The 14973-nt window shown below is 40.8% G+C and overlaps 1 protein-coding gene across 1 annotated transcript in view; it reads left to right on the forward strand.

The window, feature by feature from the left end:
• The first annotated feature begins 774 nt into the window (after positions 1-774).
• ADSS2 (adenylosuccinate synthase 2) overlaps positions 775-14973 on the forward strand; it is a 36650-nt gene continuing 22451 nt past the window's right edge. Inside the window, exon 1 of the mRNA XM_050973099.1 lies at positions 775-1005. Within this exon, the coding sequence (XP_050829056.1) occupies positions 844-1005 (162 nt within the window). The 5' untranslated portion in view covers positions 775-843. The remainder of the gene's footprint in view (positions 1006-14973) is intronic.

A 14973-nucleotide genomic window follows, 5' to 3' on the forward strand; every position in this document is an offset into this window, starting at 1 on the left:
TTTCTCGGCTATGGTTTTTTCCATTATTGTTTTATTTCCTCATGAATACGCCTGGGGCCATATTCCGGTGTCTCTGGAGAAAATGGCCTCTTATATTCAGCCTTCGTTCCCCAAACTTCTAATTATAGCCTTATTATCATTAATCCAGCAAGCTCAAGCGCGCAGGCAGCGCTGTGATACACTGCACACACGCGTGCAGCTCTGGCACCCGCGGCAAGAGCCGCAGCTACCGCGGCAGCTGGAACCCCAGGGGGACCGGGAGCCACAGCCACCTCTGCGCCACGCGCACGGCATCGCCGCCCTGGCGCCCTCTTCCCACAGCCGCCAGGCACGGGCGCCATCCGGCCCCGCCGGCCGCCATGGCCACGGCCGCACCCGCGCTGTGCCTCGGCCTCCCGCCGCCGCGGGGCCGCCTGGGGCAACCGCCGAGGCGCCGTCCTGCCGCAGGTGCGGCCCGCGGGGCCTACGCGCCCCAACATGCTCCGCGTCCGGCTCCCCGCGGCGCCACGCGTGGGGGAGGCCGCGCGGCGCCCTGGGTAACGTAGTCGGAACTGGGAAGCGTAGTGGGGGAGTGGTTGGGAAAAGAGCGGCCGGGGGCGGCGGTGGCCGCTTCGGTTTTCCACGAGAACGAGGGGCGAGCTCCGGCTAAGGGCAGGGGTCGGGCTGGCGGGGACTGGCAGGGCAGGTCAGGCCGATAGGCGGCGGCACCTGGACGCGACAGCGGCGGCACCGCCCGCCCGCCTGGCGGGGAGGGGAAGGAGGAGGCGGAGGCGGGGGGAACGGAGCGGCTGCCGCGCGCTGCCGCATGTGCCTGGAGCGGCGCCGGAGCGGGCAGCGCGAGCCATGGCGGAGCACGGCGGCCCCGGCATCCCCAACGGCGAGTGCGCCGCCCGCCGCCCCGGCAACAGGGTCACCGTCGTGCTGGGCGCCCAGTGGGGCGACGAAGGTAAAGGCAAGGTGGTGGATCTGCTGGCGCAGGACGCCGACATCGTCTGCAGGTGCCAGGTGAGGAGGAGGCGGGGGGGGAGGCGGCCGGGGCGCGGGGGAGGCCGCGAGTGTCACCTTGAGGCGGGTGGCCCCGCCACTGGCCCCGCCGGGCGCTTCTAACCGCGCCGGTTCTACCCCGAGCGCCCGGGCAGGCGCAGGGCCGGGGGCGGCGGGGGCTGCGGGGCAGCGGAGCCTTCCCTGGTGAGAACCCCGTGCAGGGCTCCGCAGCCCTCCCGCGCCTCCTTTGTCCCGGCGCCGGGGGAAGAGGAGGAAGAGGAAGGCGCCCTCCTCGCCGCCAAGAGCTGGCCCCCGGCAGGAGGAATGCGCCTGGGGTCGCGTCCTCCCTCCCCCTCAGGCCTCCCACTCTTTGTGTCCGAGGGGCGCCGGGAAGGGGCCGCGCTCGGCGGCTCCGGCAGCATCGCCGCGGGGCCGGCAGCTCGTCCCGGCAGTGGCGGCTGGAGCCCTCCCGGGCCGCAGCGCCGGGAGCGGCGCGAAACCGCCCGCGAGTTGTAGGATGCACGTGGGGGATTCGTGTAGTCCGCCACAACTCCGTCGTCTTTAGCTAAAACTAGGTGGTAAATGATTCTCCTGCCCTCGCTCCAAGATCGTTGTTGTGTCAATGGGATCCCACATTTACCTGTTTATATATTTATATATTTTTCCCCTCTCTACGGAGGCCTTATTCCAGCCAAAAAGAAAAAAAAAAAAAAAAAAAAAAAAAAAAGCCTAGCTTTTTCTAGCCTGCAAGCAAAATACTCTTAATGCCTGCATTAAAACAACACAGATCTGAGAAGATGTTTTTCTTAGCATCTCTAGTATAGTAATTCTGTAGAGCACAACACAGTGAGCTGAAGCTACACACGGTTTTTTCATAAAGTTGAGAGATTCAGCAGCATAAAATGCCTGTAGGATGGGCAGGTTTCACCTAAGTGTTGTTATCTGTGTGCTTTTGTTGAATGCACAAATTAAATTTGCTTTTAAATAAACATATTTTGGAAGTGCCTACCATTCCCCAAGGAGTCCAAATGCTGAACTGTTGTTATCCAATGAGAAGTGCACATAAACTGGTATTTTCAAAAACAAGTCAGTTACAGAGCTGACTAGTCAATACCTTGAACTTCAGGGAATTAAATTTTGAAGTAAACAAATATATTTTAAAGTAGCTGATTTCACAAATGAATTATTTTTTCCACTTCTCTGGTTTTTTGCTTGGTATTTTATTTATTTTCTTTTTTTAATAATAAAATTGATGTGGTGCTGTGGCATGACTGCCTGGCTTTGTGGGTCATAGAACAGAGTGACTCAGTTCGTCCTTTACGACTTTGTTCTTGGAACTTGAAGGGCACCTAGGTGAACGTGTATGTTTAATACTAAGTTTTGGAGGAGAGACAAGAGAGGCAAACAGTGAATTTCTGTGTGCACATGTTTTAATGTGCTTGTTACTTGTTTTGAATCAAGTAAAGGATGGAGAATAGGGAAAAATTCTGATGTTATCTCAAGCTAGAATTTCATGGCCATATCCCAGGCCATGAACTTCTGCCATTTTTAACAACTTGTTGCTCCTGATGAAGGAAATTTTTCTTCCTCATTTCTTCCCTTCCTGTAAATGGCTGTGCTCCCCGAGTCTCCACCCATGCACTAGCTCTGGCAATTGAACACTTCTGTAAGTTGATTTAACTCATCAGAGTGGCAGGAAACTATTACTTGTTGGATTTACTTTCTACTGTTCTAGTAAATAAAACTGGATTTTATTGGTTCAAAGGACCTTGGTGAGAACAGAGGTCCAGAACAGTGTAAGCAGAAAGAATGATTTCTCAGAATGAGAGGAGAAAATAGGAATATTCTCCTTCAGTGGCACTGATAAAATAAAATAATTTATTATTATTGAATATTCTTGCTATGTATGCAAGCATATTTGTGAACTTTTTGTTAGTGCTGGTAAATCTGTCTGACCCTTCTGCTTTTTCTAGTGGTACAAGTCCAGAAAGAAAGACAGTCACACACTTGGTCTGGTGCTTGCTAATATCAGCTTTCTGTAATTGGAGCTTCTGATTCTTATTTCATCGTTCCAGGATGGTTCTTTCTGTTCATCATGCCACAGAGTTGCTAGAATGCCTGCAGATGACGTCAGATATTTCCAGAGTGCTCTTGTGGAAAATTTATTAGTACAAGTGTTGGAGGCCTGAGATGTCTTGGAAACTTGTGTTGTACTTTCAAAGAAACACTTCGGGGTTCTTCTCATTGTCCTTTGTTCTGGGTAGATGCAGAGCATGAAAATGGTCCCGTCCCCGCAGCAAGATGTGACTTATCACTTAGATTTATGATGCCTGTAGAGGCATCGCGAGAAGTTGTACTCTGAAATCTGTGGCCATACCTTCTTGTCTTCTAAGCAGCATATGTGCTGATGACTCCAATTTGATCAACCAGCTGTGGCATTTGGAACCAGGTGCTTACTTGGGTGCAGTTAGCTGAATGAGTGTGTCAGGAAATAAGTTGCATTATGACTCTACTTCTAAATAGCACCCTCTAGAGTATATTAGGTTTAGTCTTCTGCTCAGAGGAAGAGAATGGTATTTTCAGAAGACAGCTTCAGAATTTAACAGAACTTAATTTATTATGGTTTCAAAAACAACTGTTAGAAGAAGCTAAATTCTCCGCAGGCATTCTAAGCTAAAATTAAAATATGTCCAGGGGCTGCATGTATGTAGTTGAAAATGCACTGGCAGCTATGATAGTTTTGTGAAGATGCTGCACAGCGTTCATGTACAATTAATACCAACATGTTTATATGACAGGTAAAGTATGTAGTTGTTCTTCCACTGTAAAATCAGAATTGTTCATTGTTCTTGATTTACCTCTTGAGAGTTCTGGTAAAATGATACTGTTGATAAAAGGAATACATTGGTGAGACTTTGCACTTAAACCTGTATCTTGTTTTCAAGTTTTTTTTTCTTGTTTTACAGTGTATTAAAGAACAAAGTCTGTCTACATGCTATCACATAAATCATAGTTCAGACAGTAAAACAGAGCAAGAATTGATTTGGGATTCAGGAATAATTACCAGAAAAACTTTGGTTTTGTATGATTGGATTGATATAATTTTCTCTTAGTAAGCAGTTAGCCTTAATGCCAGCAAACCTGGCAGTTTTTAAGGTTTCATTGTATTTTGTAAATTCCACAGATAATGGAAAGTTAAAGGAAAACATTTCTTGTTGTGATTAAGGATTTCCTACCATTGCAGAGTGCATCCAAGTTAGGGAATGAATTACCAGAGTTTCATTTGTTAGTGGGAGTGATGGAAATGGGAAATTATTGCAAGCAAGTTATATTAGATAATAATTTTTTCAAAACAAATACAGTACTAAAAGATGCTGTGTAATATTAACAGCACCCCTCCAGTGTTTACCAGTGTTCAGCATGCTGCAAAAAACGTAGTATTTGCACTGATTCTATTCTTTCACTCATTTCATCAGCAAGTTTTTAGTCATTTCCTTTTCTTACTATTGGAGGTAGTTGATTTATTCAGAGAATGTAATTCACAGAAGTGAGTAAGATTTCTTAAGTTTTCACTTCTTTTTTAATGCCATATTCCCCATGCTAAAGAATACCATTTTGCTGCTTCTTTAGTTCTGTCCTACAAGTTGTTGCTACTTCGAAGCAGAATTGTAGCTTCTTGCCAGGTCTTCTTATCTGGTTTCAGTGTGATCTGCCTGCTGTGGGATTCTGCTTCTGAGCTGCTAATGCATAGGAATTGCAGTGTGTGGAGGCTTCGTACTTCCTTTTCCTCTTCTGCCCAACAGCAGTGTGCACAGCAATGCCACTGCTAATCGCTTGATAATGTGGCAACTGTAGTGCAACATCTAGAGGAGTTCTCAGATCCTTGGGGTTAAGCAGTCACCATCAATCAGCTGATAACTGATTGATAATGGTTACCATTGATCAGCTGCTGACTGAAGTCCTCACACTAATGCTGCCTGATAGCTTCACTAATCTTTACGTGGCTACTTTTTTTTTAAAAAAAGGAATTTTTTTTTAATCATCCATTTGCCAAACCCACTGTTTTTTTCTGAATATCCTAATTTGAAAAATACTTAAGTCTAGAGCCTATGCAAGCCATGCAGAATTAGGAATACCAGAATCAATAGCTGTAGTTGTTGGTGCTCCTTTTTTAGCTGCTCAGGCATTCAGTAGGTGATGCTTAGCTAGAGCTTTCTTTAAGCACTGGGTGCACTGTTGGATCTTGTGGTTGGCAGCTTGCCTGTGGTGTGTTCTGGTGAGGAAAGAGTCACTGAAGTGATGTCTTTGGCCTACCCCATCAGTGAGTCCTGCGTTTACAGACCTACTTTAAAGCATCAGGGGCAGGTGATCTCTTATTACTGTAAACAATCACACAATGTCTACATTATTTTAAACAAAAGAACAGTTTAAATGTGATTTTCCAGCTCATAAAGTTTGCACTATTAACAAAGAAGGCCTTAAAAGCCCTAAAGAGCAAATTATACCTTGATCTGCTGATTTCTTAGTGCTCTTTCCATCTTGCTGTTAGCTGTTACTACAGAAGCTTAGGGTGTTTGTTGACTGAGATGCAATACTCTGTAGAAGTTCATTAAGATTTCAAATGCATTTTTTTTATTTCTACTGTACTACTTCATGCATTTAGAACGTGTTTTCTGTAAGCATTCCCAAAGTAACTTTTTTTGGTTTTTCCTGTCCTTTCTTGAATATTGTTGTGACTGTAGCAGACATGGGTGGAGTTTTGTGCATTGAGGCAATGCAGTGCTGGACATATCTGTGCTTTGAATGTTTTTCTTGTCCCTTATCTGCCTGTCTCATTTTATCTCTTTTATCTCTTAGAGATAGATTGGTCTTTATTCTGGACTTCAATAATGACTCCTGTTTCCTACCTAGCATATATAGGCATTGCAGCAGAATAAAGTTTTGCAGGTCAGGTAAAACAAAGTCAGAACCATCTCTAAACAGTCTTTCTGAATAACTCCTTTCTGTAGTAGTCCTCAGAGCGAATTCTGTCAGTATAGAGAAATGGATGGAGTTTTTAAAGATTAATAGACTTCAGAAAAGTTAGTGTTTAATTTGTTAGGAGCAAACAGGTGAATGTGTAAAACACAGTGTTCTTATTTTGTTACATTCTGCCTCAAACCACATTCTTGATGCAACAACGCTTGTACTACACATTCAGAAATTTCTGAAGTCTAGCCAAAGTTTGAGAAACCTTTATAAAGTATGTAACACGATGGCTCCTTGAACTAGGTTTAGATCTTGCAAACACAAATGGATTTGCAGACGAAGAAAATGGCTAACTGCTGGCTGCTGTTTATACTGAAACTCAGTAGTAGGTTATGCACTAGGGTTTGTTAGCTGCTTATTCAGTGGGGATGGAGAGGGGGGAGAGAGAGAGAGAGAGAAATTAATCGCAAAATATATGAGAATATGAGAAAATGAATTAATATCAAAACCTTGTGGTTTTTAAAATTGTTTATACATTTTTAACAGGGGATGGTTTGCAGTCTTAAGGTCAAAATATATTTTTGACAATATGTCTTGAAATGAGAAGTGAATAGCATAGTTGCAAAGCTGTGTCTACTTGGGACACATCATGGGGTTCAGATGTGTCTCCTCATTAGACTGATGAATTTTTTAAAGGTGTGCTCAGCATTCCCAGAATCTGATTGTGGCAAGAAGGAGCCTTTCACATGTTTTTTGTAAGTAATGGTAGTATCCAGCTTTCTTGGTATATTTTTTATTTTTTGTCTAAGAGTTAAATGAAAGTGTTTGCAAGCATATGATGCCAAAGCAACATTGACTTGCTTCTTGCCCAACTTGGCAGTCACTTGGATAGCTAGCTCAGAAACAACAGTGGTTGCCCTGAGCTAAAAATGAATGCTGGAATGTGGTAGCAATAAAAGTAAACTGTAGAAAAAATTATGCACACACACATCTGATGGAGAGAGTTGAAAGGAGTGTATGGCTTCTTCCTTAACATTGCATGAGATAACATCTCTTTAAAGTAGACAACTAATTTTTATTCTAGAGGAAATAACTTGAAAGACTTCTTTGCTCTTCCCTGAGGCATCATATTTTTGAGATAGACAACTTGGCATGATCATGTCATAAGAAAAGGCAGTGATTGTCATCATAGACTTTTTGGGTAGATGGTTCTCTTAAATGCACATGTCAGTATTTCAAAGCTGCTCTGAATACTCTTGTATTTAGTACCAGTTTAGAGAGCCATTTCACAATGTGCTGTTAATTGCAATTTCAATCTGCTTTCGTCCAGTATTTTTTTTTCCTAAGCACCTTCTCTGCAAAGTAAAGTTGTAGTAATGCAGACCATTCTTAGCAGCTATGGTGGGACTGCTGTAGGTAAGGAGGTTTGACCTGTCTTGATGTGTTCAGAAGGGATTTAACTCTTCTGGGGTTTATGCTAACATCTGGTCTGCTCTTGACTTACAAAGATGTGCTCTGGAAATAAAATACCTATTTTCAACATATGTAGATCTAAAAGGTAGAAAGATATGCGGTTGTTCCTTTGTCTTAATTTTACATGCACTATGTTTGTGTTCCTGCCGTGATTTATTACTTGCATCTTCTGTTTACATATGTGCACATTATGTGCACATGTAATATTTGGGTAACACACATGGCACACATTCATTCTTGCTCTTTGTGCTCTACACAAAGGTTTTCCAGAAGAAGAAATGTTTTGCTGGGTTTTTTTTCGCTTATAATGCAGAGTCATAGTTTTTGCTTTCTGTTTATAAACAAGAATTCTGCTTTCCTTTTTGGTTTTGCTGAATATCTAAATTGGTCCATTCATGTTTTCTGTTAGATTGCTGGCACTTTTGTTTGGAGGTTTCCCTTTTTTTTTTTTTCCCAAAGTTTTAAGCTAGAATGAATTTAAAACTGAAAGGTACTGTCTTTCAGTGAATGATGGATATACTAAGTATATCAGTCATTCACTGAAAGAGTTTCATGTGCCAGGAAGATGGAAGAACTGCAAATTCTTATCCTTTAAACTGGAAGGACAAGCGGTGATGTCTCTTGCATGCATTTTTGCCAAACCAGTGAGATTGTCTGCAAACTGAGGAGCAAGGAACTTCTCTGATCAAAGTCACCAGAGAAAGTGTTCTGGTTCAGGAGGATGTCTCTGTAAGCATTTGAGTAGGGCTTTGTATAATTTTCAGTCTTTTTGGGAAGAGAGATTCCATGTTTCTTGAGTTGCTGGCTTCACTCAGCTTCACATGAGCTCCTAAGTTAACAGGCATTCCACATAAAATATACCAGAGCTTCTAACATCCAGTTCCATAAGCTGAGTTTTGGTAATGGCTGGTTATGCACTGTAAACTTGAAGTCTTAGCTGATCAACTTCCTTGTGCTTTTTTAATTCAGTAAGAAAATAATCTTTTGGTTTACAAAGAGCATCTCTCTTTAATCCTGGGAGTTGAGGTAATGTTGCAAAAATCTGGATTAGATCATCATCAGTTCACCTTTCTAAAGACCATCATAGGTCATTACTGTTTTGTCAAATTAACTTTATTAAATTATCAAGGCTCCTACAGAACTCCAGTAAAAAGGCTGGTTCTTATTTGTCCATTGAATCAGCTTAATACATAAGTGTTCATTGGGGGCTTTTCACTAGTACAACAAGGCAATTCTGGAAGAAAAATTTCTGTTAAATGTTATTATCAATGCTTCTTCTCCGTGCTGTATATATGATTAGAAAGCTATTGTGCATGGACAGAATGTAGCAATCTAAAGAGTTTTGGGAAGGTTCAAAGTGAGAAGACTTATCCTTAAAGTTGCTCATACATCCTTAGGAGTTTACCAGTGTGGGTCCAAAGTATGACTCTGTAGTAGTTACACTTCTCAGTCTTCAGAGCTATAAGGAAAAAAATGTAAAATTGCAGTCAGGTGCTTGCATTAATATTTTTACTAGTTTTGTTCTGTTCTTTACCCAAAATATTAGCAGTTAGGGTATTTAAAGCTATAGAAAGCAAAAAAAAAAAAAAAGTAATTTTGCATAGCCAGGGGAAGTGCTGAACTGATTACCCTTAAAATTACCATAGATGTCCTATTAGAAACACTGTTCAATTGGTATGTTTAAAGTGTGTCCTCTTTGATACTATTCATTAGCCTTCAGTGGTTTTTCCAGTGATGCTGTCTGGGCAAGGGCACAGTGTTGTGTAAGTGTTGTGTTTGTGTCAAGTGTGCGAGTGTATAGTTTGTGGTGAGTGTTGCTTTCTGGTGCTTTGATAGTGGCTTTTGGCTAGCAGAAGTCACTTGTTTGTTTTATTGATGTTTCAAGCTTGTTTCTAGTAAAATGTCAGCTAGCAGATAATGACTTTTCCCCCTTTCAAATTAGTATTTTCAGGCTCTCAACACTCTTGTGAAAAGGGTGTTTTCAAAGAATGTTTATCAAACAGCTCCCAGAAGAGCAATGCTTGCAGCTGCCTTTGCTATCTTATGACCCCTCTGTGTGCATGTCACTGATTCTGTTCCTGTTTGCCAGGATAGGTATGTTTTAGAATGGCATCTTGTTTTGTGTGTAGTACAGACCAACCTATCTGAATTGAATATGCAGATTCTTGGGTGTGGTGCTTACACTGAGAAGGATTTTTGGGCTAATTAATCTTTAACAAGTTAAAGTAAACAAAAAAACCTTGGGTTTTTTTGTTTACTTTAGGACAATATCTCTGAGCACCTTATCAGTGTAAAATATTTCAAAAATAGTGTTTTGTAGGGAATGTTTTATGAAATTATGTTTATAGAAAGCAGGTAGGTATGAAGTTTTGTTACAAGGATGGCTGTCAGTGTTAACAGTAGTAGTGTGATAATTTGTGTATCAGTGGGCACCTTTCTGTCTCCTGTAAATTTAGCTCTTCTACACGTCTAATAACTTGGATATTTCAAGATTACTAGCTATTGGTTGGGGATCATATGCTTTTTCAAGAAAGTCATTTAAGCATACTGCACTAGAAAAACTGGAATAATGCCTTTTAAGAGTTTATATATGTTCAGTTATCCTACACAGGTTTTGTTTAAATATTACAGAATAAGTAGTGATCACGTACCTGGTCTTACTTTCCCTATTCCCTTGAAGGACTTTAAAATAATACTGTAATTTAATAGTGTCAAGATTATGCAAGGAGAAAAAAAGCTACTATCTCTTAATAGGATTTTAAATTGTTCATTCATCGGAGCATCAAACAAAGTCCTTAGACAAAATCCTTGTACTAAAATCGTAGAATTGTGGAATGGTTTTACTTGGAAGGTGCTTCAAATATCCCTGAGTTCCAGCCCTCTTCTGCTATGGGTGGGAGCATCTTTCATTAGACTGAGTTGCTCAGAGCTCCATCCAGCCTGGCTTATGGCACTTTAAGGGAGGAATGGGGTATCCACCACTTCTCTGGACAACCTGCTGCAGTGTCACACCACCCCCAGAGTAAAGAATTTCTTCCTAATATCTAATCTCAGCCTGCCTTCTCTCCATTAAAAGCTATTCCCCCTTGTCCTGTCGTTACAGGCTCTTGTAAAAAGTCCCTCTCCAGGTCTCTTGTAGGTCCTTGGGTACTGGAAGGGTACTGGAAGGCTGCAGTAAGGTTGCATCAGAGCCTTCTCTTCGCCAGGCTGAACAATTCCAGCTCTCTCAACCTGTTTTCACGGAAGAGATGCTCCAGCCCTCATCTTCATGGCCCTCCTCTGCACTCGCTTCAGCAGCTCATGTCATGTTGGGACACACAGCAAAGGTTCATGTTGTTATTCATGATGGTTGTCATGCTGTGTCTCCCAATAAATGGAAGGAAATGTTTTCATTCCAATCCAACTGGCACCCTTTTGAGCTGGATTTTACATTGTAATTTGATAAAGCTGTGGGCTGCTGAAAGCGCTGATTCTTTGGTCACTGAAAATTGTTTGGGAGTGGAGAGAGAACTGTTCTAAGCACTGTGCTGAAAGATACAAGGAGAAAAAATAGTGGAAGGAAGGAAGACAAACAAACCAAATGCTTTTACCTTAATTTAGTGCTAAGAAGGTTGCTGACTTCTGAAAATCCAATTTTAGAAACCTTAAAGTATGCTTAGACTCCAGTACTATGTCTTGATAGACAAGTTAATGGCACTGTGTTTAAGTGAAGTATGCTTGGGACTTCAGGTGTAGTCCTGAGTTGAGCCCCTTGACAGGAGCATGGTGTTATTGGTTGTTGCTGGTTCTTACTGCTCTTTGTTTTGGGTTGCTGTTTTGTTGCCAGAGAATTGTAGAATTGGTTTTATGTTCTTTGTTCTATTCCTATATACTCATTTTTCCGTGGTGAAAAGGGCTTCCTCTGCTGCTCTTCTGCTGAATGGGAAGAAAGCATCCCAGTGAAAAAGTTCTTTGTTCAGAGTGCTGCTGGGGTCTTACCTCTCTTATGTATAAGTCATGTTTCAGGCTGGTCAGTCGTTTTGTGCAGTGGGTCTGTTTGTAGGCAAATCCAGAGTTGCCTTGCCCTCAGGGCTGAGTACATGCCCTCTTGGCCATGGCACACTTGTTAGTTCAGCCAAAGGAAATCTTAGGCAGGGAGAAAGGCAAAGGGAGACACTGCGATGTGTGTAGTGAATTCCAGACTGAGCAAGAGCATCCTGTGGTCTTGCTGTACGTTTGTCCACTGCCTGTTTTGGCACACACGTGTTTGTTTTCACATGTATGGGAGACAAGTCCTGGTTTTGGGTACTTAGAAGATTACTGAGATGTGGTAAACTGATTTTTTATTTAGTTAGCTAGGGAGTATTGCCAGCCTTAATGACTGTATATTTTGACTGAAATTACTTGTATATCTTAATTTCCTTCTGGCAAAAGCTTTATGTAAGGTATTCAACATCATTTGAACATGAACTTTGTTTAACTAATAGTGAAAATAATTTCCACAGTTCTCCATTATTAATGTTTAAACATGTGAATCAGAGGAGTGTTAATTTGAGTGACCTAGCTTATCCCATTTGGTTTAGTTGGATGAGGGAGGAGGAGTGAGAAATCCAGATGGAAAACACAGAAGCCAGGAGTGACTTCATCAGTTTAAAGCTTAAATTATGCTCAGAGGCAATAATTGCCTGCATTAACATCAGTATCTGGAGAAGGGAAAAAACAGCCCAAAACAAATTCAAATCCCATAAACTAAAAACAACCCTCCCCTTTACCTCACCACCACTAGAACGCTGAGTTCAGATTTCTGTAATTAGAATTGTTTACCAAACCTGTGTTGAGCAATGTCTGAGCACACAACATGTGTACACTTCACTGCAAGTTCACTGTAAAGTGTACAGTGTAAACCATTATTTTAAAATATTACAACTCATACTGTGTAACCACATGCTTGCACTTCTTCAGTTAGGGTAGAGCTTACCTGTAAAAAAGCAGAAGAATTATGAAAATCGAATTCATGACGTACTGTTACTTTAATGCTCTCTTAAAATAGGGTTTAAAATTAAAAATACTTTTCAAAATGACTCATTTTGACAGAATGACATCAAGAGCAGTGTGGGGACGGACTTAATATTCTAGCAGACAGCTTCCATCAATAACACTTTCAGGATTCAACCTTTTTGCGTTGTGGGCATCATAATATTATAATCAATAATTTGTGAGATTCAAATTTGAGTCTAATCTGAAAATATGCTTTTGGAAACCTTGAGGTATTCATATGGCTTAAGATGGTGATTTGTCACACGTTTTCTACTTTAGTCTCTAGCAAAATCCCTTAAAGTGAAGCTGCTCACAGTGGGTGAAGCATGAGCTCTGTTGGATGACCAGTCAAGGTTTAGAAGGTAAAATGCCATTTTTATTCTGTCAGCCATGGGGTATTTTTCAGTGAGCATGGAACTGACACCCTTGGCATCACTCAGCAGTGCAAAGATGAAATCTTGACACCGCCTGAAGTCAGCAGTTACGCTCTCGTGACCAGCAGAGTGAGAGGCTGCACGCTGTACACCTTGTTCAAGCACATGTGACTGCTGAACTTTAGGTTGCCATGTCTGAATGGCACTAGTAACTTGGCAAACTTTAGGACACTAAGAATTTGTTGTTGATCATGATCTAATTTCTAGGGTGGCCAATTTTTCTTTCTCTTTTTTGACATTCATGACGCAAGAGACTCTTTTTTTTTTTTTTAAATAAATTGAGAAGAAAAATATGAAATTAACTTGTCCAGCTAGTAGGGAATTTCAAATGAATAGTCATTCACTGATGTTAGTGTTATTTATGAGTTGGTCCAGTTTATTTATGCTGCTGTGGGAGACTTTGGACTTGTCTTCCTGTTTGTAAATTACTACTACCTCAGTACTTCAGTGTTGTACTTAGACGTATCTATTGAATTTTCATTTAAAGCACTTCAGTGCTCATGTTCAAGTCTTGACTGATATTAGTAAGGAATCTAATAGAAAGGAATAATTTGAAGGAATCTGATGTGGAAGAAGGTAACTACTACTTTCAGCACAAGTACTTGACTATAAATGATGCTTTAGTGCATAACTGTGCTGTTTTGCTTAGCTTCTCAAACATTAGGTAGAAAAAGAATGTCTTTTATTACAAAAAACACCTACTGCATTTTATATAAGTATATAACTTCTTAAAATATTATCTACTTTTGGAGTAACTTGCAGTAGCTCAGGACTATCAGCCTTGCATTTCAAAAATAATTGTAAGTTATCTATCTGCTAATGTAGCTAACATCCTTTTGAATCAAACACACAATTGTGGAGTGGCAGACTGCTAAATAACCTAAAGCTGTTGAGTAGAAAGAATGCAAACAGGAACAGGAAGTTTATTCCTGAGCATTTATTACTTTCTTAAAAGAGTAAATTTAAAAGCCTGCTTTATGTCTTGGTTCAATATGCTTCATTTGTTGTGAAATGAAAATTTATCATTGTCTGATTGAGTTAGATCATTTGCAGAGAAAATCTGCATCGAAAAATCTTTACAGCTACTTCAAGGTAATGTTCAGTTCATGGAAAAATTATGCAGAATGTTTTTTTTAATTTAAAAATTTAAACTTTTATTAAACTCAAGCATTTCCTTTGTTGGGTGAAGGTTTGTAAGTTTTCTCTCTTTTCAGAGGAGGTGAAGTGGTCACAAGTCCTCAAATAAATAATGCTGAAATTACAAAATTTTCATTGCTGACTTCAATTAGAGAAGGCTTGAGATTAGGCTTGTACCTGTGGCACGTGTGTCTGTGTACTGGCACAAATGTTTGATATCTACAACTTCTCTTTATTTGTGCTGTCAGATACAGCCTTATGTATTGGATTCATGCTTTGTGAATGTACAGAAGTAGTGAGTAGCTGTTGAGTCCATTCCTTGGAAAAGTCAATCTGTGATACAATACTCTGAAATATTTCAGATTTATAATTCCATGTATTAATAATTCTTATAGTTTATTTTCTTTTCATATAATGCCTTTCTTCAGTTTGTCTTGTGCTGAAAGGTGTCTCAGTTGTTTAACTTCTGGTGTGAGGAGCCTTTAAAGGATGTTCCTGTGGTTATGACAAACAGAACCGTTTTGTATGTAATCTTGTCTTGCACAAATGACTGGGTCACAAGAGAGTATAAGCTTATTTTCAAAAGTACAGCAAACAAGAACTGGGGAGATTTGGTAACTGTTTTGTAATCTTTTTAGTTTCATAAGCCTTTCTTGACCGTCTTTAAGACTTGGTCACAAGCTTCTTTTAGTATTTTAGATGGATTTCAGAGTTTAATGAATCTCTTAATGCTCTCTTTGTTGTAATGAAAAGTGCTAGAAATGTTTAAAGGGTTAATTTGATGTAAATAGTTTCTGGTAGCTTGGGAAAACACAGTTGTTTTAGTTGTCTTTAGATTCACCCCTTAAAAGCATGTTTAACGTAACGTGTATTCAACATAAATTACTTGTACTCTTATATAACTTCTCTTATCAGGAAGGAGTAGAATGAACTAGGTACAGGTTACTATTCATAGAAAAAC

The sequence above is a fragment of the Serinus canaria genome, chromosome 3 (assembly GCF_022539315.1).
Source record: "Serinus canaria isolate serCan28SL12 chromosome 3, serCan2020, whole genome shotgun sequence".
Taxonomy (NCBI): domain Eukaryota; kingdom Metazoa; phylum Chordata; class Aves; order Passeriformes; family Fringillidae; genus Serinus; species Serinus canaria.